At 37.8% G+C, this 25,449-nt stretch overlaps 1 protein-coding gene and 1 long non-coding RNA gene across 4 annotated transcripts in view; one reads left to right on the plus strand and one right to left on the minus strand.

The window, feature by feature from the left end:
• The window catches only part of RETREG1 (reticulophagy regulator 1), a 136,043-nt gene that overhangs the window by 73,432 nt on the left and 37,162 nt on the right, over nucleotides 1-25,449 (plus strand). For 2 of the 3 annotated variants that reach the window (XM_084618128.1, XM_084618129.1), the window contains exon 4: nucleotides 22,552-22,678. In XM_084618128.1, coding sequence (XP_084474254.1) covers nucleotides 22,552-22,678 — 127 coding nt within the window. Of the gene's footprint in view, nucleotides 1-4,128; nucleotides 4,469-22,551; nucleotides 22,679-25,449 lie in introns of those variants that run through there. The other variant, XM_084618130.1, reaches the window with a different exon arrangement.
• LOC311515223 overlaps nucleotides 1-25,449 on the minus strand; it is a 152,922-nt gene that overhangs the window by 16,490 nt on the left and 110,983 nt on the right. The gene's annotated exons all lie outside the window — the stretch shown is intronic.

The raw sequence follows: 25,449 nt of genomic DNA on the forward strand, positions 1-25,449 counted from the left end.
ATGCCACATGATGATGGAATTTTTTATTTTTCTGTTTGCTATTAAAAATGCTGCTTGAGAATGTATTAGAGTTTGATTTAAGGATATTTACTTTGTATATTTTGTCATGATGTTGACAGTTTGTTTTTTAATGGTTACAAAAGCTTTATTTTTTAAAACTCAATGTCAAATGATTATTGTCTGAGCCCCTCTCATAATTTCCCAAAGTATGAAAATTTAAATAAATAAAAATGGAAAAAATGCTTAAAAATAAACACTATCTGTTTAAATTTATTTTAAAAACTGCTTTGGGGATGAATGGGTATAAAGGAGACTGTTGTTTGTGGGACTCTAGCCTCATTTGTTACAGAAGTTAGGAAGGTGTGTAGTGAATGAATCAGGGAGAGAAAGGATGGTTTTATGGTTAAAGCAATTGAATGCTGCCTTGGAGAACTGGATTCTATCCCTACCTCTGCCACAAAGTTCCACTATGATACTAAGCAAGTCACTTTTAAACCAAACTTTTCAGAGTGTGGTCACAAAGGATAATATTCCTGGATGCTTGATTTGATACCTTAGATCTGATTTGCAGAAGTGCTGAGTACTCACAGTTGCAACTGAAGTCAGGGGGAGCTGTGCTTTGAACATATGAAGTGCTATCTAATGCTAAGTACCCTGACAAATCAGGTCCAAGGCATCTCAAATTGGGCATTCAAAATTAGTGCACGCTTTTGACCATAATCTCTCAGTGGTTCAGCTCCATAGCTGTAAAATGGGGATAGTAACTCTGACAAGAGTGTTGGAAAGATAAATTATTTGTGAAGCACCATGCATCCGATGAAGTGAGCTGTAGCTCATGAAAGTTTATGCTCAAATACATTTGTTAGTCTCTAAGGTGCCACAAGTCCTCCTTTTCTTTTTGCGGATACAGACTAACGCGGCTGCTACTCTGAAACCTGAGATAATATAGGTTTCAGAGTAGCAGCCGTGTTAGTTTGCATCCGCAAAAAGAAAAGCCGTACTTGTGGCACCTTAGAAACTAGCAAATTTATTTGAGCATAAGCTTTCGTGAGCTACAGCTCACTTCATCGGATGCACTTTAAGGTGTCACAAGTACTACTCTTCTTTTTGAGATAATATAGTGATGATCACCAAAGAAAAGCCCACGAGGAAATTAATAATTGTCTTCAGAGCAGGGTTTGAATAGTGTGCAGTAAATAAGGCCTAAGGCCACATATTAAACAATGAAGATAAAACAAAATATTAAATAGCTGCTCATTAAGTGAGCACCGTCCATCCTGTGCACTGACTCAGGCAGGGGTCACGTGGAAAAAATAGTACGTGATCATGTAATTAAAGATTGTATCATAATGCATGTGCACAAGGAAGGAATTAAAGATGTGCAGCAACCTTGATTCTGGCACTTCCTAATTTTGGAGTGCTTGACTTCACAGTCTTTAATGTTAATTTAATGGAGTGGATGGGTAGGTAGGTGTGTACACACGTGTTCTATATAAGAAAAACACGTTTTTGATAACTGATAAGCCTGCAAACTCAGTCTGGGATCTCAAAGTCAAACTGGGTTATTTTCTGTATTGCATATCATCATTAATTAATGCAGATTCTAGAACATAGTTAACAATTTTGTTGAAAAGTTGCAAGCCAGAATGGAATCCAGCTCCCTCTGTCTTAGGCTAACAGGAGCCAAAAGCAATACACTTTGGTCACTGAAGGAAGCAGGTGTCATTGAATATTCATAGGGAACAGATCTGTTGTGTAAGGCGGCATCACTTTTACTAGCATGTGTTTACGATTAAATTGGATTGTTGGGGTGCAGTAACTACCCATGCCTGCTGTACCCTCAACATCTGTAACAAAGGGAGGAAGGAAGGAGTGCAGATTGGAAGGAAGAGTTGGCTAGCTGAGGACTGAGGAGAGGGACAGTGTGGAAGACTTGGAAGGGGGAAGGAAGTGGAAACTGGCTGAAAAGTTGGGGACAGGGAGAAGAATAAAAAACTTCCCTTTCCCACAGACCTCCAACATGCACGTTCTCTGATGTTCACCCATTTTCTGAGAATTGTACATGGTCTCTCATTCAAATATTTATCCAGCCTGCTTAGCTTTTGTGACTTGAAGTAGCCAATCTTTGATGGAATGACCTGTGAGAGCTATTTAGGGTTTTTTATGAATTTAGACCATTCTTGGTACAAGAGAGATCCCACTATTTATTTAGAATCCCTTTATTTTGAACCTTTTTCCTTAGGTTTTTTAAATTAAGAAGCAGTTTTCTAGTCAATATTGTACTACTTATAATACACACATTGTAAATGTCAGAAGTCTTAATAAATAGAACATAGAGCCTGATTTTTGCCTTACTCATTATCCCTACTTTGATCAGATACTTAAAACAATAGGTTTTTGTTAAGACTTATTTTTCCCAGAAACATTTGCACAATTCTTTCAGGTGGAATATCTAAACTTGTTGCTTCCCCTTCTAGAAAACAGCTTTTGGTGTAATGATATCCATAAGTAGTGATTGGTCCATAAGGATACTATAAAGATCACATTGTTATGCTTGTAAAAAGCACACGGGATCTTTTCAGGGGAAAAGGCAATACGCTGCATTTATTGAAAATATAACAGCATTTGCATTCAATCTTACACCCACACACACACGTCCTGCAGATGGTCTTAATAGTTACCAGTCTGTCGTAGCTTGAGTCAATCTAATGGCCAGTTAGATTGGGCACAAGTGAGAAGCTGGGTTCTGTCGGTTGCAATCCAATGCTCCGAGGCTTTGCAGGACTGAACCCAGAGTTTCATGGCAAAACACTCCATCTTCATAGTTGTAAATTCCCATTTGAGTCCATGCATTTTATACTGTCATCCTTTATAATCATTAGTCCTTAAGTGGTGTTAATCTTGGGGTTTTCTGCTGTTATCATTTGATAGTTATTGTTGTCTTGGCATCGTTATTTCCTATTTGTTGTCTCACCTTCAGAGGTGCCTGCCTCACCTCTGAGGTCGTCAATGCTGCTAACATGTTTAGCATCGGATACAATGGATGTTTTCTGATTGTCTCCTGATGTTTCCAAGTCTCTCACTTTTTCTTGACCATCGGGACATTTGTGATGGGCTTTTCACTTATTTTTAACTATGCACATATTCCTCACTTACAGCAAACAATTTTAGAGACTTTCAGACAGGATAACATTTTGGAAAGGATTATATGGTTACTAAAGGGATTACAAGAACCTTATACAACTTAATTTGCAATGCATACAAGAAGCAAAACCTTATAGCAAATACTATAATGAAAACTTATCCTAAAACAAAAGGTGACCATAATCAGCCAAAAGGACTGTTCCGGTCTATTCCTGCCTTGAAATCAAAAAGGGTGGCTGGCAGGGCATATTAAATCATACTTATAAAATACATCAATAAATACTACATTCTAAATCAAAACATTTATTAAAATAGGATTTTCCTACTACAATATGCCTATGTCAAGCTGTTGTCTTATGGAAAGAAGCAACCTGTGAGGAAGCAATTTCACTGACTTGACAGGTTTCAGAGTAGCAGCCGTGTTAGTCTGTATCCACAAAAAGAAAAGGAGTACATGTGGCACCTTAGAGACTATTCTCTAATAAATTTGTTAGCCTCTAAGGTGCCACAAGTACTCCTGTTCCTTTTTACTGACTTGACAGACTGTCACAAATACACACACAAGCAAGGAACCCGTGCTCATAACGCAAGAAGGAAATGAATCCTAACTGGAAATATAGATCTTCCAGTTCATTTTCCCTAATGAACTGCTAGTGTCTCATGACATTTCTAGATGCAGGAGAGGAAAATAACAGTATGTTGTCTGCCAACTGTGTGGTGGAGACAGCCAGTAAACAAAGTTTTTAGATGTTATCACAGTGAGAATATACCTTTTTTTCTAACCAACTACACAGTATTTTCTATATAATTTTTTAGACTGCTGTGACATTCCTGGTAAACTCCATGTACTGTAGCTTTCTATCATTTTGGTTTGTGCTTAGTTACAGCCAAGAAAAGCAGAGAGAAAACAGAGGAGCTTCAGTGGAGTCAGGCAAATAAAGGTTAATTACTGGCTGGTGATTCCTTCTCACATGACCATAAAAAAATATTTGGCTTTTGGGCTGTGCTTGAAACCTAACAGCCTGTCACGGTACCTGTAGTAAGATGTAACCTATTTATTTATAGAATTAGCCAGTCAAAATAGAACACTCTGAACTTCATTCAAGACAAGCAGTTGCTTAGGATGTGTGTAAACACGTACTCTCTGAAAGAAGCAGCACTTTACTCAGAAGCACACAAAGCAGAGTCTTGGGCTGTTTTTCTTTTAAAACACGAAGAATTGAAAATCTTTGTCTGGATTTACTAGTTTGGTGTAGATTTCTTGTTGTTGTTGTTGTTGTAAGTCTGAAATGTCGGAAGGTGAGGACTTTGGACAAGGTAAAAGGTACTGTAATTTACTTTTATAGCTTTTTCATATAGAATTATATATTTTGAAGTAGCATAAGAGTAAGAGCCTGGAAGTCCTGAATTCTGATCCCAACTCTAACTCAAACCTGCTCTGCAATTGTAGCAAATCACGTCATCTGTCTCTGTTTCCCATCTTTGAAATGGACCTAAGGATACTTAGATCACAGCAGTGTTGGGAATTAGTTAATGTTTTTAGAGAGATTTTGTGTTGTAGAATGCTATATAAGTGCTAGTGTATTTTTAAGGGGGGGTAAAAGAGAATAACACAAAATAATTAAAGATTTCTAATAAATCACTCCTCTTAGCCATAATCCTGACAACAGCATAAGCCTCAAAATGTCAGACGCACAAATAACTTTTGTGAAACCTGTTTGACAGATCCATAATTAATACTGCTAGATAGGGCACTGTGTTCCTGTGAGACATGCCCATGGAATACTTTCTTTCTATGATCTGCTCTGTTTAAATTAGATTGTAAAATCATAGGAGAGGGACTGAGAAATAGGTGCTGATCTAAAATTTAGTTTTAGAAGCAACTATTTTGTTAAATTTTCATCAACGTAATCCATCATGTTCCAGTGGAAATAAATGTAATTACTTAAATTTAGCTACAAATATATGTTAAATGCAGATATTATTAATATTCCAATTAAAATGTGTTTAAAGTGAAGTATGAAGTTAACAAATCTTCAGTGTATCCCAGGAATAAGTGAGCTAGATTCCTTAAAGGAAATAGGAAAATATGAATAAATAAATGGCATTGGATTTAACATTGTGTGGTCTGCCAAAACATGTTGAAACCAGTAACCCTTTAGGAAGTAACATCTTGGCTGTCTGTAGGGAAATGCTTTTTTTTCCTTCAGAGACGACAAACTTGTATTTTACTTTTGTGTGTAAATCAGGCTGCAGCAAAGTTTCTGCTCTGGGAGGAGCGGGGAGGAAGTGTTGTTTTTTGAAAGCCAAACAGTATCTCCACTTTGAGATTATTTTAAGTATCATGATATTAGTGAAAAATATTGACTCCAAAGTATGACCAAAGGAACAGTTTGAGACTCCACAAATTATACAATGCGCTATGTCAATCAAAAGTTTTAAAACCACATAAAGAGGGCAGAAATTTGCTTGAAGACTTCCAGCTTTTCAAAAACAATTTTGTGCAGCCAAGGCACATTTTAAGGAATTGTAAGAACCAGAAATCTAGATTCACATAGGGCTTGAATTTATCATGCCAACTGATGAATCTGGATACAAACGCAGTAGTTGTTTTTTCCACGATTTATGGAAAAATATCTATAGTATTAAAATAGCTATTTCTACTTGTCCAGTCCAGGACAATATCTTCAGACCTGATTCTACAATTGGATGTGGCAAACTCCTGTCCCCATGTGGATCACTGGTGACATGACTGGGCCTCTGTGCAAACACATCAGTTCACCCACACACATCCTGTTGCAGGATCTGGGCTTTCAGCAAATATCTGATGTAAAAGTATTGTAACTCAGTGTAATATGATTATTTTTAAAGTGAAGTCGTAATTATCTATTGATAGTTTTTATTTTAAAATATTGATTTAGTTGCTTTTTATTAAAAACACTTTAGCTGGTACTTTTATTAAAATCTGGTTATATTTACAATACAAGGAAGGAATAATATGAGTGACACAAGAAAACTCAGGGGAGGGGAGGGGTTTAAACAAAAGTGTGATTTTTTTTTTCATTATATCATGTCAGTCTTATGAAGGGACTGTATCCTGCACTTGCAGGAGAATGGAACAATTTGATCAGAGAGATTATTTTCCATCTCTATTTATCTTAACGCCAGTGAAAAATAATTGATTTAACTAGTTACTCTGAAACTTTTTGATTAATCTGATGTTTACCAATATACAAAGGAAACTAGAAGGATATGGACAGCATATGGAGTTCAGAATTTGTTGTAAGGAGGCCTTGGCTATTAGATATGAGATAATGCTGTAAAAATTAATGTTTAACCTGTTAGAGTTTTGTAAGCTGATGGTTTAGTTAGCAAACATTTCAGAAGAGAGAACTTGAAACAAAACATATTAATATTAATAGGGCCCACTCCTTCCATAATGAATTCCTGGAACAACCCTTGAATTCGTTGGCCCAAATCCTGGTCCCCACCCTTTGTGCCTCTCGAGTGGAACAAAACGGTTGGAAATCCAGTGTGATCAGCAAACTGGGAATTGCAGCTCTGTGCCAACTCCCACTTGCAGCCACCATCTATACCTCTAACATATCCCTCATGCTGAAGTGCAATATTTATTTTCCCTTTTCTTTCCCTTGAACTGGACTCAGTAATGTGAATTTCCCAGTTGTTTTCTGCTTTATAAATTCTCAGATTGGGAACTGTTTTTATATTGTAAAAAAGACTCAGGTGTTGGGGGGAGGAAGGGGACAAAAAGGAGTTTTTCTGATTTCATTTGCCTTTTTTTCTTAGCAAAAAGGGGATCATTTTGACCAGTGGATTTTTCTGGGCATTTAGCCTGACTTGAATAAATTTTAGATCAACATTTGAAAATAACTACTGAGCATGTACAGGGGAAAACACATATTTTAGTTCTATTACATGGTTATAATAGTTTAGTTTTCCTACAGTCTGTATCTCTCGGTGCTTTTGAGTGTTAAATATAGTTAGTTTAGAATTTCCACTGCTGTTTTGGGGAAAAATGTGATTTTCAGGCAGCTAGACTAGATGACTTCTCAAGGTCCCTTCCAGCCCTACATTTTTATGATTTTATGAAATATATTATAATTGCTCACTGCTCAAGAAGTGTAAACACAGCTGTGAGTGCTTCAAAAAGTATTTGAAATATAACTGCCCATACCACTGAAAGCTTCAATTATACCAAAAATAGGGATATGTTTATTATTGAGAGGTAACATGGTCCAGTGGATAGGGCACTAGGTTGTGAGTCAGGAGACTTGGATTACATTTCTGGCTCTGCCACTCAATTTTTGTGTGACATGGGCAAATTACCGGATCTCTCTCTGACTTGGTTTCCCCTCTCCCTCACTATCTGTCTTGTTTATTCAGACTCTAAGCTTTTTAGGGCATGGACTGTCTCTTACTATGTGTTTGCTCAATACATAGAACAACAGGATTCCAATCTCAGTTGAGACCTCTAAGTGTTATGTACTATAAATAATTACTCAAATCATGGCATTTTGCATTAATAGAATAATAGATGTTCCCCTGTGTTTGATAGTAAGTAATAAAGTGTAATGTGTTTATTCTTTTGGAGATTTAATTAAATGCACGGATTTAGATATTTGAATAAGTGGTTGCTCATTTTCAGTTATTTCACCAAATGCTTGGAAGTCTTATTCATTTGATGACATGTCCAAGTGCATGGTCACTTGACCATATCACTAAATGTTTACAAGGCAGAATGACTGGTTTGATTATATGGCTGTAACATATGATGATGTTAATATTGTTATGGTAAAAGTTGCTAATGGCTCGCACATTAAGGGGCATTGATGTATAAAATTCCCCATACAAAGAGCTGAAAAAGCCATGCAATAACTAAACTCAGAGTTATTAAGGGTATTTTGGGAGTTAAAGCACTCTTCTTTGTCTGACAGTTGAAGATCTGAGTGTTCTCTGTTGAGGAGCAGCTTCACAAAAGGAAGATAGGTGCCCCACTCACCTTTCAAAATCATTTGAGCTTGGTGAGCAGCCTTTGACTAGGGGTCTCCCAGGTGAAAAGTGTGGAAAACTCGCATAGAGTTTGTGAACCAGTGAAACATTAGGGAGGCCTGGGGAAGGAGGGAGAGAGCTGCTTCTGGGGATGAGATGAAGGTATCTGATATTAGAGTTCTGCAAGAAGGGAGTTGTCTGTGTTGCTGTTTGTTACCACTCTTGTTCAAGGAAGCACAACTTCTATACATTTTGCAAACAAACACATACTAAAAAAAGCCTGTGTCACAAATTTCTGCTCCAAACAGGAAATTCACCTTTTAGGCCACAAATTCTGCACTGCTTGGCAAAAGGGCAAAAATACAATACAGTAGAGCAAATATTGTGTATGTATAAAAATCAAGTTGCTAATGGTGTTTATATGTTAACACGGAAATGTTTGTTGTGATTTGGCAGAATCAGGACTTCAAATGAATAACGTTTGGCTACAGTGTCATATTACACGTTATTTTTAAAATTATCTCAGTACTAGGAGCCTTGTATTGTTGATCATCCCCCTCCTTGGCAATCCTGGACGAGAGGATTGGCTACATCTATAAGAGATACCGGAGGCATTTGGAACCAGTGTTCTAAAGCAACCTTTTATGTAAGGACTGGCCCATCCAAATTTGCTCCAAAAAGTAGGTCTGTGTTTGCAGACTGATGGGATGGTAGTTGAAATGCTCAAAACATTTAAACTGGAATTTATGTAGCTCATCTAACAGTAAGTCTCAACAAATGTAGTACAGATTAGAGCAAGCTACATGTGTTGAGGAACTAGGGGATAGGATTCTCTCCAAGAAATTTTAAATTACAGTTTAATGATCAGTTTTGAGAGAGACATCAGAGGAAAGTCAAAATATCCCCACGTCAAGTCATGGAATTGTAGAAAGTGATATCTCTCAACAATCATGAATTGAGGAGGTAAGTGCCTTCTCTTCAGAAGAGGCTCCAGACAGAGAACTATGACTTCTAGGAGCAGCCACAGGCAAAGATGAGGTTCCCCCTAGTATTTCAAAACAACTTGAAAGAATAACATTAACAGTGTGATCATCTGCTTTAGAAAGACTTGACTCTCAACTAGCAATGCCAGGCAAGTTCTTCATTTTACGGGAGTAGTAGTTTTCAGGAGCTTTCCTGAGATATGATATTCCCTTACCAACTTTAGAGAGGAAAATAAGTGCAACAAATGCCAGCATTAATGAGTAAGCCAGGGAGCATATTGGTACATGAATCAAACATGAATATATGTTTAGTTGAAACAGGGAAGGTACAGAGTCATATGTACTATACCATCAGATCTGCAGTACAGTCCCCTGAAAAACACATCAAGGATCATCAAATGCTAATCATGTAATAAAATACTACAGTCATCTCCTGGGAACCATGAAGAAAAGCAAAAGAAACTTCTCTAACCAAAAAAGCCATGTTGTTTTCAGTAAAAAATGGATGTGCAGTCCATAAGTGATACAGACACTGGAGTGTCTGAATGAGAGTGTGGATTGCTTAAACTGACAAATTGTTCATCAGCAAGTGGAACCCACATTCAGAATCTTCCACTGGATAACTGGGAGCTTTGGATACCCAAAAATACAGGACTCAGTCTTCAGCTACCAGAAAAAATTGGCTATTGCCAATATGATGTCCCAGATTAGGCCAACTAAAGTATACGTATCCTCTGATGCCCTTATTTCCAGGAAAGAGTCACAAGGTAAAGGAGGAAAGGAAATTTGTATTATTTCTTATACCAAATAATTAGACACTCGCTTGATATCTACACCTAATGAAGATTTTCATACAGAGTTTAATTTAGCAGCAGTACACAGACTTATTGAACTGATGACCAGTACTATATCCAATTATGAAATGTCTAAATTAAATAGCATGGCTATTGAAAGGAAAAGACTTATAGATCAGGACTGTTCAGAGCTATTTATTTTACTTATTATTAGGGCTGTCAAGTGATTAAAAAAATGTCCCTGAAAGTGAGAACAGGCGTTCATGTGGCACTGTTGTAGCACATGTTGCAAGATATTTACGTGCCAGATGCGCTAAAGATTCATATGTCCCTTTATGCTTCAACCACCATTCCAAAGGACATGCATCCATGCTGATGATGGGTTCTGCTCAATAACAATCCAAAGCAGTGCAGACCAATATATATTCATTTTCATCATTTGAGTCAGATGCCACCAGCAGAAGGTTGATTTTCTTTTTTGGTGGTTCGGGTTCAGTAGTTTCCGCATCAGAGTATTGCTCTTTTAAGACTTCTGAAAGCATGCTCCACACCCCGTCCTGATCAGATTTTGGAAGGCACTTCAGATTCTTAAATCTTGGGTCAAGTGCTGTAGCTATCTTTAGTAATCTCACATTGGTACCTTCTTTGCAGTTTGTAAAATCTTCAGTGAAAGTGTTCTGCAAACAAACAACGTTCTGAGTCATCATCTGAGACTGCTATAACATGAAATATATGGCAGAATGCAGGTAAAACACAGAGGAGGAGACATACAATTGTCTCCCAAGGAGTTCAGTCACAAATTTAATTAATGCATTATTTTTTTAACGAGCATCATCAGCATGGAAGCATGTCCTCTGGAATGGTGGCCAAAGCATGCAGGGCATACAAATGTTCAGCATATCTGGCATGTAAATACCTTGCAATGCCGGCTACAAAAGTGCCATGTGAATGTCTGTTCTAACTTTCAGGTAACATAGTAAATAAGAAGCAGGCAGCATTATCTCCCATAAATGTAAACAAACTTGTTTCTCTTAGCGATTGGCTGACCAAGAAGTAGGACTGAGTGGACTAGTAGGCTCTAAAGTTTGACATTGTTTTGTTTTTGAATGCAGTTATGTAACAAAAAAATCTACATTTGTAAATTACACTTTCACGATAAAGAGATTGCACTATGGTACTTGTATGAGGTGAACTGAAAAATACTATTTCTTTTGTGTAGCATTTTTTCAGTGTAAATATTTTTAATAAAAATAATATAAAGTAAGTACTGTACACTTTGTATTCTGTGTTGTAATTTAAATCAATATATTTGAAAATGTAGAAAAACATCCAAAATATTTAATAAATTTCAATTGGTATTCTATTCTTTAACAGTGAGATTTAAAACTGCGATTAATAGCAATTAACTTTTTAATCACGATTAATTTTTTTGAGTTAATCACGAGTTAACTGTGATTAATCGACAGCCCTACTTATGATTTCTTTCTTTCTTTCTGGCAGCACATCCATAAGTACTATGGTGGCTCCTTACCAACACAAAAGAACTCTAGAAAAAGCACTCTTCAACTCTTTTATCATCCAAAAAAGCTGCTTTGATGAAAGCATGTGTAAGAATTTGCTTAAAATACTAACACAGGTCCACAACAGAGAGGTTTCAACACAAAAAGATGCTATTCCTCAAATATTGTTTTCTTTTCCCCTAGGGTGGGCTAGTTTTAATGGTTGTAAGCATTAGTATATTCAGAGTTCAGATAGCACCATTTAATAAAGTACTCAGTTCTACAGATCATAGTTCTCAACTGTTCCACATATCTAATTACCTATGGGGAGTGAACATCACTGGCACCGCTGCTGATCAAAATGTGTCCTACTTGTGACCTGAATTTAATAGGAAAAATTGTTACTGAGTACATTTCAGTTTTGTGCATTCATTATCTTTATTAACCATTAAAACTGGTTTCCTGAGCGTAACTACATCTGCCAAAAGAGACTGAGATAGGAGCCTGATCCTTTACTGCTAAGATAAAAGTGTTTTTTTTGGAATTAACCTGAGCATACGTTCAATACAAATTACCATTGATTGTAGGTAATAATTTTGCCTTCATTTTTCCAAAACTTTTTCAAGCCAAGGACAAAAGTTGATCCAAACTGTTAACAACGTACAGTGTTTTGTAACTTTTCTAACAGAATTCATCCATTCGGAGCCTTTACATCTTTGACAGTAGCGATATGCTTGGACTGGGGAGAGGTGTAATTAATTAGAGGGAGTTTGGATTTGGTGATGTTACTGGCTACTAGAAGAAAAGAGCAAGTTTCATTAACTTCAGTGTAAAAAGAAAATTCTTGTCACCTAGAGGGACACAGAGGAAAAGTGTTGCCAGAGCATTAGTGTTAAAGAAATATGGATAATATAGTGATCATAATGTAAAGGACTGGTGAAATCTAGAGGACTTTCCTCAGGACTGCTTTTGACCGGTGCAGTGAAGGAGAACTCCTACATAGATACACAATGGTGGGACTGATTAGGAAGAGAGACTATAAAGATTGCTTTATAAAGAAAACTTACTGTTTATAGTGCGTAAATTAATAACCATGAGTTTTGGTCAAAGAATGTTTACCGTTCACGTGGGTGAGGGCAGAGTATATTTCTAGGTGGTGACTATATGCCTTGTTCCTTGCTAACTAAGCAATTCTCTGAAGCTGTTCAAAGAAAATAGATGTTCGTCTCCTCTCCCACTGATTGATTTATGCCATAAATCCAAATTTATGCCATTTGCTTTGTCATAGTCAGCTGACACAAGTTATTCTCAATATCTTAATATACCTACCTAATTATTGCATTGGGAGCTCCAAGTAGCATAGGAGAAAATACTTAGACTACATCATCAGCCTTCTAAACTGGACAGATACATCACTAAGAGTGTGCAGTCTGAGTTAAGTGGTGTTTAACACTTAGCACTAAATGATTCCTACATACCACATGCCATGCTGTTCACAAATCTTTAATACTTTATTACAGTAAACATAATCCTATTGCACCACCTTATGATAGAAGTTTTAGAAATTTTTGCCAGTGAGAGATGTTAACATTACATAATTAAAACTATTAATTATAACCCTTAATTCTAAAAATACACATTAAAATCAATGTACTTTTTCAAAGTAATTTATTTTATTTTTATTTTACATATTGAAATTTAAAGTTGGGGGGGGGGCTGGAAGCAATTTTTGTTATCTGTAACTGAATAACATGTAAAACTGATTTTCATGTGATGTCAAACTTACCTGTATCCATAAGCTTTTGGCATTAAGAAATAGCAGATGTAATATTTTAAATATCTAGTTTTGTTTATGCAAAAGGGGCTTTGAAGGAGTGCGCTTTCTAGGATCTCTTCTACTTATATATAACTTCACAAACTTGTTTTCATTTGTTCAAGTTTTGTAACTATTGCTAACAGCCCAGAAAGAAATATTTTTAGGCCTCTAAGTTGTTTAGTTGTAACATTTATCAAACTCTGTCAAGTTCCTAACTGATAAATTCTAAGTAACAACTAGAAAGTCACTTCTCTGTTGAGCTCTGGATTTTGACTTTTTGTAAAGACTGCAATAATAGATATATTAGTTGTTTTGATTTATTTATCTGTAGGAATGTAACTTTCAACTCTGCTGACTTGAGTAATAGGTCCTAAATGGTATCTTATAGTCCACAAAGCCTGCAGAGGCTCGAGGTAGATGTGATTATGGTTGTTGGAAAATTAGGCAGGCTTGAAGCTGTGTAATTACTAACTCTTTGTTTATGTGTTTATAATCCTCCAGTTGCCACATCATGTTCTGCTTTGTCATGGCTGTAATTTTGAGTAGGGTGTGTATGAGTACATATATGTATAATGTGTACACATGATTAAAAACATTCCAGCACAACTCGTAGAGATTTTTAAATCAGTAACATGATATCAACTGACCTTTCTGAGAAGAACTTGATGGATCTTTGCTTGAGCAGATGTCTACATACAAACTGAGAGCATGAGACCATTAGTCATTTCCAGAGAATGTGATGCTACTAAATCTCCTGGCTAGAATTTGTGACCGTGATAAGTTGAAGCATCTGTTTTTACAGCTATGTGACAGCTTGTGCATTTGCTTGTCACAATTTTAGAAATGATGCAGCAGTTTGCCAGAACGATGAGGAGAAGAAAAAAGTAGTCAGCAGTTAAAAAAACAATGGTTTGGTTTATTTTTGTTAGTTTTAGACATCTGGTAGCTTACACAAGAAAGGTAACACTTCTATAAAGATACTGACATGAAAGGATTCATAGGATCATTCTTGTATAGGCATATATAACTCTATTATAAAAACCTTGTGGTCATTTCAGGCTCAGTCCTGCAAACTAATGAACACTGTAGCCCCAATCGAGGAAAGTGATTAAATGCATGCTTAACTTTAAGCACTTAAGTAGTTCCATTGAATTCAGATGGAACTACTCACATGCTTTAAGTGAAACATGTTTAAGGTGTTGCTGATCTCTTAAACCCTGTTCAAGTTCTGATAAGGAAGGGTACTGAGAGCAGGGAGGTGGGTTCTGTTTTACAGGGGAGTACTAGACCAAGACCAGGGACAGATGGCAAGATTGAGCAAATAAAGGACGGGGGGAAAACAGATATTTCCACTCAGATGTTCCTAGATCACCTCTTCTCCTGGAATCCTCAGTTGAGAGCCCAAAAAGTCAAGGAGTTGGTAGAATCTTTAGTTATGTGTATGTTTAAAAAATGCCACTATATTTCCTTACATATTATTTTAAAATAAGGGATCTAGAATTATGGAGGGCTGCATTAAAAGAAAATGGTTTATGAATCAGCTGACAACAGAGGGAATACTGGCAATGTTTCATTAAGAGGGACGAGTGGCTTGTAAAATGAGAATCTGGTGTGCAACAGTGTTCAGTGTTGAACTATGATGGGACTATGGATGTTGGTAGTTGTATGAAGAGTTGTTGGTACAAATGGAGGGAGCTGACAGGAATTCTCTGCGATAAGACTATGTCAAGTAAACTAAAGAGCAAAGTGTATAAGACCTTGATTAGGCCAGCCATTATGTATAGGTAGGAATGCTGGCTGTTGAGGAAGAGAGAACAACTACTACTTCACAGTGCCAAAATGAGGATGCTCAGGTGGATGCTGGGTAAGACGAGAGCTAATTGGCTATGAAGTGAAACAGTACAAGCCATGATACAGGTGGACCCCATCACTGAAAAGCTGAGGGAGTATTGACTGAGATGGTTTTGTTATGTGAGACAACATGCAGAGCATTGTGGTCAGAGGGCACTAGATCTAATAGTTACAGTACTAAACCACAGGAAAGACCCAGAAAAAGGTTGTCCAGGATGCTGCAGAAGAACATGAAGAAGGTTGGTGTTATCTGGAAAACTCATTCAACAGGAATTCTTGGAGACAAAGACCAAGAGCCACTGACCCGAACTAACCGGACAAAATGAAGGCAAAGCGAAGAAGAAGAATTTGTAAATGTTTTAGACCAAAAGATAAAGAAAACTTGGTGTTTCAATAAAAGATAAGAAACAGTTGAAGTACTTTAGCATTGCTATTTAAATTATCACTAAATTTCTGAGTTACAAACCATCAAAATGAATTAATGTAGTTCAGGGGTTCTCAAAGTTCATTGCACTGTGACCCCCTTTTGACAACAAAAATTACTACACGATCCCGGCAGGGGGAGGAGGGGGGGCAAAGCCTGAGCCCCCCACCACGTTGGGCTGAATTCCTCAGGCTTCGGCCCCAGGTGGTGGGGGTTGGGCTTTGGCCCTAGGCCCCAGCAAGTCTATCACCAGCCCTGGCAACCCTATTAAAATGGAGTCGCAACCCACTTTGGCATCCCAACCCACAGTTTGAGAACCACTGATATAGTTCATATCTTTCTTACAACTACTGTTTCTGCTTGCAAACTCAAGAAGACAGCCTTGTAGTGGTTTATATTTGGAAGGTTATCTTTGCAACTATAAGAACTAAAATGTTTTTAATTAAAGTGTATGTTTTGCAGAAAACAAAGGAAAAGTACAAATTCACTAAAACCATGCTGTAAGGTGTGATTTCACTAAGGGGTCATCCCACGCACACACCTGAACAGTGTCTTGTCCAGAGAGGATTGTAGAATAGTCATTGTAATAAATGTTGTACTTCGTTATTTCTGTGTTAATGCTTACAGAACCTCAGATGGAAAAATCTTTTGTATGTGTAAAGTGCTATATTGACATTAAGTATGTGAAAGCCCATGCTGTGATGGTGTGGGTATCATCAGTAATACGTAAAAAAGCCAAACTGTCTGAGAATTTAAAAATTGGATGGTAACAGACCACGAATCCCAGTGATGATTGACCCTGGTGATATTCTAAGCAAAAAGGTCTCTCAACCATGTAACTGTTTCCATCAATTCACACTGAGTGAATAGATATTCTAGGCTTCAGAGTAACACATCGTGACAGACCTGGAATCTGACTCAAGACTCACAGCACTCCTGTGAGGAAGATACATTATGTTATTATGCCCTTTTTACAGATGGGCAAACTGAAGAACAAAGAGATTGCCCATCCTGCTTTTGTCACATTTTAAAATTTTGATTGCTTTTGTCACATTTTAAAATTTTGATTGCTTTTGTCACATTTTAAAATTTCTTAATGATTTGAAATTTTTAACAGTAAAGCAGTTTCTTTAGAATCCGTTTTGAAATCATTTAAAAATATTCTAAATTAGTATGCCAACCCCATCCTGCCAGCAGGAGAGTGAGTTTGTGTGTGTATGGGGGTGGGGGTGTATGGGGGTGGGGGGGTGAGAAAACCTGGATTTGTGCTGGAAATGGCCCACCTTGATTATCATGCACATTGTAGGGAGAGTGGTCACTTTGGATGAGCTATTACCAGCAGGATAGTGAGTTTGTGTGTCTGGTTTTTGGGAGGGGGGTGAGGGGGTGAGAGAACCTGGATTTGTGCAGGAAATGGCCCAACTTGATTATCATGCACATTGTGTAGAGAGTTGTCACTTTGGATGGGCTATCACCAGCAGGAAAGTGAATTTGTGTGGGGGGGTGGAGGGTGAGAAAACCTGGATTTGTGCTGGAAATGGCCCAACTTGATGATCACTTTAGATAAGCTATTACCAGCAGGACAGTGGGGTGGGAGGAGGTATTGTTTCATATTCTCTGTGTGTATATAAAGTCTGGTGCAGTTTCCACGGTATGCATCCGATGAAGTGAGCTGTAGCTCACGAAAGCTCATGCTCAAATAAATTGGTTAGTCTCTAAGGTGCCACAAGTACTCCATCTCTTCTCTTTAATATTCTTTCATGTTGTGATCTGTGGAAATAATTCTTAACGCAATTAAGACAGACACATTGCTATTGTCAGCCTTCACAATTTGCTTGCTGTATTTTCTGGCTTATGGCCTATAATTCATATATAGTGTTGGCTTTCTATTCTCTGAGCTATTGCTTCATTGTTAAAGCTGTGCAAAACCGGGGGTAGTTCTTATGAAGATATTCCACAATCCTCTCGTACTATTTTTCCATCCCTAATATTTTTCATGGTTTTTGCAATGACTGAAGGACTCTATAATAATTTTTTTTAAAGGGAGCAAAGTATATAAGATGTTTGAAGTCTTTAAACCATGATTTGAGGACTTCAATAGCTCAGACATAGGTGAGAGATTTATTGCAGGAGTGGGTGGGTGAGATTCAGTGGCCTGCATTGGGCAGGAGGTCAGACGAGATGATCATAGTGTTCCCTTCTGACCTTAATATCTATGAATCTATAATCATGGTACTGTCCTCATCCTAGTGCTGAGAAGCCCACTTTCTGCCCTTTTACAAATACTAGAGTTGTTGATACTGTCAGAACCTGTGTTAGGCAGTGGCTAATGAGGGAAGACAACAGATCCCAAAATTGGTAACTCTCTTAGAAGGAGGCACCCTATACATCCCCTTCCTAAACAGCACTCCTAGGGAGAATGTTGCGATCCTCATCACCCAAACTGGCTGTCTTCTCCTTGCTGCCAAACTGATGGAGAGCTGCTGTATTTCTTAAAGCCAATTTTTCAAAATATATGTAATTAAAATTAAATTTAGAATCTACTAACTACATTATTAGGTATTATCACTATGGAAAGGAAGCACTACAGATTGATTTAATTTAGCTCTAGGGGCCAGTATTGTTAGTATATGGAGGAGAAGAGAGAGGTTCCAAGCCTGCAATGGTTCTATAGTTATCCTAGCACTAATCCCTACAAGAACTATGATATTAGAAATTTGTAGCTCTTTAAGGCTGCCCGCCAGTTACTTCCTCCACTTTCTGAAACACAAAGTGTAGCCCCCAATATATGCCAAGAATTTACTGGAAATGTTGTGTTTTGCCGTATTACTTTTCCAACAGATGTCTGGGTAGTTAAAGTCCCCCACTACTATCAGTGCTTGTGGTTTGCATATTTCTGTTATTTGTTCTAGAAATTCCTCCTCAATCTGCTGTTTCTGATTTGGTGGTCTCTAGTTAGACCTCTACTATGACATAATCCATATTTTTTACCCCTTTTATCTTTACGCGGAGACTTTGAAGTGGTCTATTCTCACCTACTTCTGGACCTCAGAACAAGTACATATATTTTTAATATCTAATAAAACACCTCCTCCCTTTCTTTCCTGCTTGTCCATCATAAACAAGGTTATACCCCTTTATACCAATATTTCAGTCATGAGACTTATCCCACCAAGTCTCTGTGGTGCCAATTGTCATAATTTATCATGTCGACAAATACTGTCAGTTTTTAATGTGTATTTCCCATACTCCTTGCATTTGTGTATAGACATCTGAGATGTTGAACAGATTCCCCCCACTGATTTCCCTCTTGTTTCTCCTATGATCCTATTTTAATTTTTCACATTCCTCCCCACTCTCAATATCTAGTCCTCTGTTAAGATGGCCTCTTTTTATACTTACCTGTGAGCTTTTGTCACATCCCCCTGGAACCTAGTTTAAAGCCCTCCTCACAAGGTTGGCAAGTCGATATGCAAATATGTTCTTCCCCTTGTTGGTCAGGCAGACCATCTTTTCCCAGCATACCATCCTCCTGGAACGGCATGCCATGGTCGAGAAAGCTGAAGTCCTCCCATCGATACCATCCATGCAGCCATCCATTTATCTCCAGGATCTGCATGTCGCTGCCTGGGCCCTCACTTTCAACCAGGAGGGTGGGTGAAAAGACAACCTACTCCTCTGACCCCTTCCACTCTTGCTCCCTGAGTCCCGTAGTCACCACTGATCTGCTTAGGGTCAGACCTAGCAGTATCATTAGTGCTTGTGTAGATGAACAGCATGGTAAGAGGGACGGATGAACTTCGGCAACTTTTCCATAACATCTCAGATGTGTGCTGCAGGCATGCAGTGCACATCTAAAGACATCATGTCATGTTGGCAGATGGAAGCCTCCATCCCCCTCAGATGGGAGTCCCCAACCACTAGCACCCTATCTCTCCCTATGAAAAGAATGGTGGAATGCAGAAAGCACAGCCTGCTATTCGACAGCTATTTTCTGTTTAAGTCTGACAAATTGCGAGTGGGCTTGGAGCCACAGTACCTTGTGAGACTGCAACTATATACCATATATTCATATTTATAAAGCCTAATCAGACAGTAATTTCTCACTTAAATTAATTTTGTTGCTTATTGTTGGAGGTTAATTACTGATGTAGATAAGTGCCTATATAACATTAGTACTGAATACTGTTTTCAAAACGGTCTCTGTATTTTTAATTATTTTGTTGCATATTTTTAAATATCTACAGTACTTCACAAGGGTACAAATAAGCTTAAATTAATGCTTGCAAAACACTTTGAAGTCTTATTTTATTTAGTTTGTCACTTTATTCAAATTTTATACTGATGCAAGACAATCTCGTATTATAAAATATAATGACAACAATATGCAATTAAGAGTGAATATTAGCTCATCACTAACTCCCTAACACACTGACTAAAGAGTAATTTAAAAAAATAGGCAAGTTTTATCAGGCATATGAGGTTTTACACAGAGAATGAGATCAAAGCAGCTTGTTGTTTAACCAGCTTTCAGCTTAACAAAGTCAATCAGTCCAGGAAAAAGTTTGCAAGTTTTAAACTCACACGAATAAAAAAGCCTAAACAAGTTAATACAGTGAAATTTTCAGCAAGAACCACATTCATTTTAAAATTTCTTAATGATTTGAAATTTTTAACAGTAAAGCAGTTTCTTTAGAATCCGTTTTGAAATCATTTAAAAATATTCTAAATTAGTATGCCAACCCAAATATTTGGACAAATGTTTTGGGGTCAGTTCTGAGTACATTTCCTTCCAAATTCATGCTAGTTGAATTTTAAATAGCAAAAATGGAGCCAGTATGGTTCTTAGTGCAATCTAATGATTTTTTACTGAATTTTTTACTCTGAATGGTATGAAAAACTGAAAATAAAGGTAGTTTGTCTTTGCTATCTAGCTAAGAAAGTTCCTCTTCCAACTGAATGGTAGAACAATCTGGAAAGAGGGGCCTGTGTTTGACAGCCTGTAGTTTTATGCAGTGTTGCTGTAGCAGTGTCGGGCCCAGGATATTAAAGAGACCCACCTTGAGCCTCTAATTTGTGTATTTAGCACTGTGCATGATACTTTGGGGTTTTTTTTCTTTCCCCCTTCCTTTCTTTATCTAGTTCTTTGGTTTCTCTATAGTTTGACCCATCTGTGACCAACGGAATTATTATTGCTAATATAAAAGTTTTTGTTTGTTGTTGGCAATCTCATAGTAATGCATTAGACTTAATAGGTTGAGTGTCAAAGTAAAAGGACTGTAGTACTGTGTACAGGTTACTTCCGTACAGTCTGATCAATGCTGTGCTACCTGAGTAGTCACTGATACGGTTGCCAACTCCCTATCTACTAGTGTGGGACATGTAATTCAGATTCTGGATATATATGTGGGTGGTACATCTTTTATATTAATGGACCATAATATTCATAGGCCAGTACCAATTGTTCATTCTGTTTGCTACCGTTTCCTGTGTTCAGATGTTTACTATGCACTCATCCAAGCTAAAATTAAAAGCAAACATGCTATCACTTAAAACGTTCAGGTTGTTCGGACAAAAATTAGATCTATTTTCTGTGGTTTTTTTCTAACATCTTGCTGCATGTTCAGCCTACATTAATTCTTCTATATGGGTTCTTTTTTTAAAAAAAAATTCTAAAATAAGAATGGCAATAGACTTGTTCTCTTGAGCAACTATACAATAATAAATTAGGGTGCCTGCACAATAAACAAACAAAAAATAATAAGAAAATGGATTTAAACCTCAACGCTTCAGCCGATGGCTTTGGTTTTAGGATAGAAAAATAAATCTGATAAAGATTTCTCAAATTTGCAAAAAAAATTCTCATTTGCATGCTAAAAATACCCACCAGAATATTATACAAGAAATGAACCACATTAAATGGCACACAGTATGGTTTTAAATGTATGAAAAATGCCCTGACAATGTCCTTTTTAAAAGGAAACACCAATAGCACAAACTTGGTGTTTACTTAGTTGTATAAGGCAGGTGTGGATCTGGACTTTGAAGTTAATGCTTCCAAAGGGCCAACATTAATAAGCAATGATTCCAGCTGTGATTGTTTACAGGGACCTAGAAATATATTACACAGAATTGAGTTATCATGTGTTTTAGGTCTGTTTAGCTATGGAGTTTCAATAAGAGAACGTATTGGTTTAAAGAGTGTAAGATATTGCTATAAGCAAGAGTACAAGTACCGGTAGTTTATTATTCAGAGAAAAAGATTTGATTTTGGAAAACACAGTCAATCTGTGGAAAGATTCTGAAGCCAAGGAACCTGCATGTGTTTGACTACTGTACATAGTGATTTCCCAGATTTTAGCTCAGGCTTTTCATCACTATGGCTAACTATTATTTAATTGTTTGTATTCCCAATATCACCTAAAAGGCTCTGTCAGGATTGGGGTTCCATTGTGCACTGTAAAAACATAAAATAAGAGACAATAATACCTCCTCTATGAGTTTAAATCTAAATAGACAAGGCAGAGAGAGGATGTGGGGGGGAAGATGTACCATACAGTTAGAGTAAATTGAGTGGTGGTTTGCAAACATGTTAGGAAAGAATGTCCAGAGGAAAAAACTGTAGAAAGTAGTTTGATGACATAATTGGTGCCTGCCAACTTGTAATCTTTAAATTGAGTGGTCTGCATACAAGAGAATACTGTGGTCATATATTTAAACATTTATTTAACAATATAACAAATAACATTTAAATATTCTTGAGTTGCACCTCACTCCACAAGGAGACTTTATTAGATCATTGTGTAATTTATTGGCCATAAAATATGGGATAATAAGCACTGTGGATTTCTATAGCATAGCAGTAGCTGTAGGATAAATGGCAATCAGTTTTAAAAATGGTCAGATTTTGTTTAGGTTTTTTTTATTTCAGTAATAATATGAAAGATTAATCATGTGAGCAAAATATTCCATAAAAGCAATGCCTTCTCAGTTTTACTTGTAACTAAAGTTTTTGTTTTTCTGTACTCAGCTGGGAAGTCATCAATTCCAAACCTGACTACAGGCCCAGAATAAACCAATGTATTGCAGATGCATTGGTGAATTTATTTCTGTTTCTTCAAGAAATGTCACACTTCAAAGAGAAGAACCCTGGCAAGGTAAGTTCAATAAAGTAAGCTCAATATTTTTATCCTGTTTTATCAGGAGGTGTTGTCTCAGCAAACTATGATTGATAATATAGTAGGTAAATTTGCTAAAATAAAGACACTAAGCTAGATTCAGTAAGGGCTTGTGCTGGCTTTTTCTTGTACGGATTGTAAGGGAGGCTCCATGTAGCAGAAAAGTTGCCCAGGGGAAAGGTTTAAGGCGGTAGGGCCCCTCCCCCCCTTAGCTGTTGGGCTTTCAGCCAGCCACTGTGTAACACCAGAATTGGGGCAGGATATGGCATGACCAGGGTGGCTATGGGATGCACTTCTCTGGTGGAAATGCCATCTGTCTCCCTAGGGTAGAGACATCAGAAAGATCAGATCACAGGAATAGCTTTAACAAAAACAGGAGAATCCTACATCATTTATAAATGTATGTATTATTTTTTAAAATAGCTTTAATTGATTTTCAGAAAGTTTTACTCAGATATTACATAAATAGCATCTAATATTATGATATGAGAGGATCCTACCTATATCATAGTGCTATCATTTATCTGCTCATATAAATGTAGCATATTTTTTCTGAGACAGACTGAGGTGGAAAACACATGAGTGATAAAGGCAAGCAAGAGTTGTATAATACCCTGCTTCTGTTGGCAGAGTACTGTTGTTTTTGGCCAAATCTGAACTGATCTTTTCTCAATTAAACAAAATATTAGTAGCGTGAGCAACATTGATAATGGAACAGTGCATCATGGCAGCTGTAGTGGACATTGTAGATTTTTGCTTGTATCTTTCGGTATTTCACTATTTTTTTTCCTTTTTGCATTCAAACTTGGACAAGTTACATTTTCTTCTTGAGATCATAACAAGAGTTTGCATTGAGATTTTTCCTGAATTTATAAATGAATGAATTTATTTATTTTCCTGAATATATAAATGAAGTTATATATTCCCAGATGAAAACTACATTAAGAAGTTAAGGTTGAGAGTATATATCAATAACACAGGGTAAAATAAATTATAGGGATGTTGTGATTATCCTAGAAACAAGCATAAACCCAGGAAATTCAAAGTTAAGATTAAACTGAAAAAAACCCCAATCATATGAGGTATGGAAATACAGCTTTAATGCATCAAGACAACCAAATCTGCCCTCTACTGATGCCATGCAATAACCATATTGCACTGGTGGGGAGGGGCACTTATCTCTTGAGCATCTCTTTGTGACTGAGTGTAGTATTTCAGTCCTTTTGCTGCTCCTGGCACCCCCTTTAGGTTGTCTGCCTGTCTCTGCCAGTCTTCTTTGGCTTCGCCCTCCAGCCAGGTCTCACAGTCAGACTGAACATCTTGCAAAGAGTCCAACAAAACAGTCTATGTACCCTCACCAGAGTCTTTAGCCCTAGCTTTAGGCCCTTTAAATTCATCCCTTTGCTTGGGCTTCCAAGTGAGACCTGTCCCCTTCTTGGGGCTTAGGTTAGGCTTCTTTCCCTCTCCCCCTATTCCCCCATTTCTTGGGGTTGATGCTCTTTTGCTGGTGGGGGAACTTAGCCCCATCCATTACTCTATGTTCCAACCTAGATGCCCTATAAACAGCAGCCACATACTGTTCAGTTAAATATGTTGATGCTACTTCCCTAGGCCTCTTCCCATCTGGCCCCTTTATCTTCACCAATATCCCAGGACCAAAATTCTCAGGTTCCTCTTTCCCTGCAAACCCAACTGTGCAAGCAAGGCAGTTGTACACTGGCTAGTCCTGAGACTAGGTCGGCCAAAGAGGAACTCCTTCCTACCCAGGAACTGCCCTACTATGGCCCTGCATCAAATGTTATCTGAGCCTGCTGGGCTCTGATTGGCTATCACTAGACCTTCTAGCCCTTGGAGGACCAAGTCTTTGTTGTTTCCAAGATGTTTGCTTCCAAGAGGCCTCTCTAGGCAGGCCTGGAAGACCCAGCTTCATTGGTCTTTTCCTTTCATGTTGCTCCTTTCTGGGGTAGGGTGCAGCAGAGCAGTGGGACCTCCGGCAGGAGACCAGAAGGGCCTGGTGCATTCTGTCACATCTATATTAAGTACTCCTGAGGGACTTCTGCGTCACTGTGCACACCCAGAATTCGTGTGTCCCTCATAATAAGTAGGCGCATTGCCAGCAGATCGAGGTATGTGATCATTCCCCTCTATTTAGCATTGGTGAGGCCTCATCTGGAGTACTGTGTCCAGTTTTGGGCTCTACACTACAAGAAGGATGTGGAAAAATTGGAAAGAGTCCAGCGGAGGGCAACAAAAATTATTAGGGGGCTGGAGCACATGAGTTATGAAGAGAGGCTGAGGGAACTGGAATTATTTAGTGTGCAGAAGAGAAGAATGAGGGGGGATTTGATAGCAGCTTTCAACTACCTGAAAGGGGGTTCCCAAGAGGATGGATCTAGACTGTTCTCAGTGGTACGAGATGATAGAACAGGGAGTAATGGTCTCAGGTTGCAGTGGGGGAGATTTAGGTTGGATATTAGGAAAAACGTTTTCATTAGGAGGGTGGTGAATCACTGGAATGGGTTACCTAGGGAGGTGGAGGAATCTCCTTCCTTAGAGGTTTTTAAGGTCAGACTTGACAAAGCCCTGGCTGGGATGATTTAGCTGGGGATTGGTCCTGCTTTGAGCAGCGGGTTGGACTAGATGGTCTCCTGAGGTCCCTTCCAACCCTAATATTCTCTGATTCTATGATGATTTATTCCTCAGAAAATATATTCTGCCCAAGAAGTGCTACAGTTCTGCCTTTTGCCCAC

Source organism: Lepidochelys olivacea, assembly GCF_965140295.1.
Source record: "Lepidochelys olivacea isolate rLepOli2 genome assembly, chromosome: 2".
NCBI lineage: Eukaryota > Metazoa > Chordata > Testudines > Cheloniidae > Lepidochelys > Lepidochelys olivacea.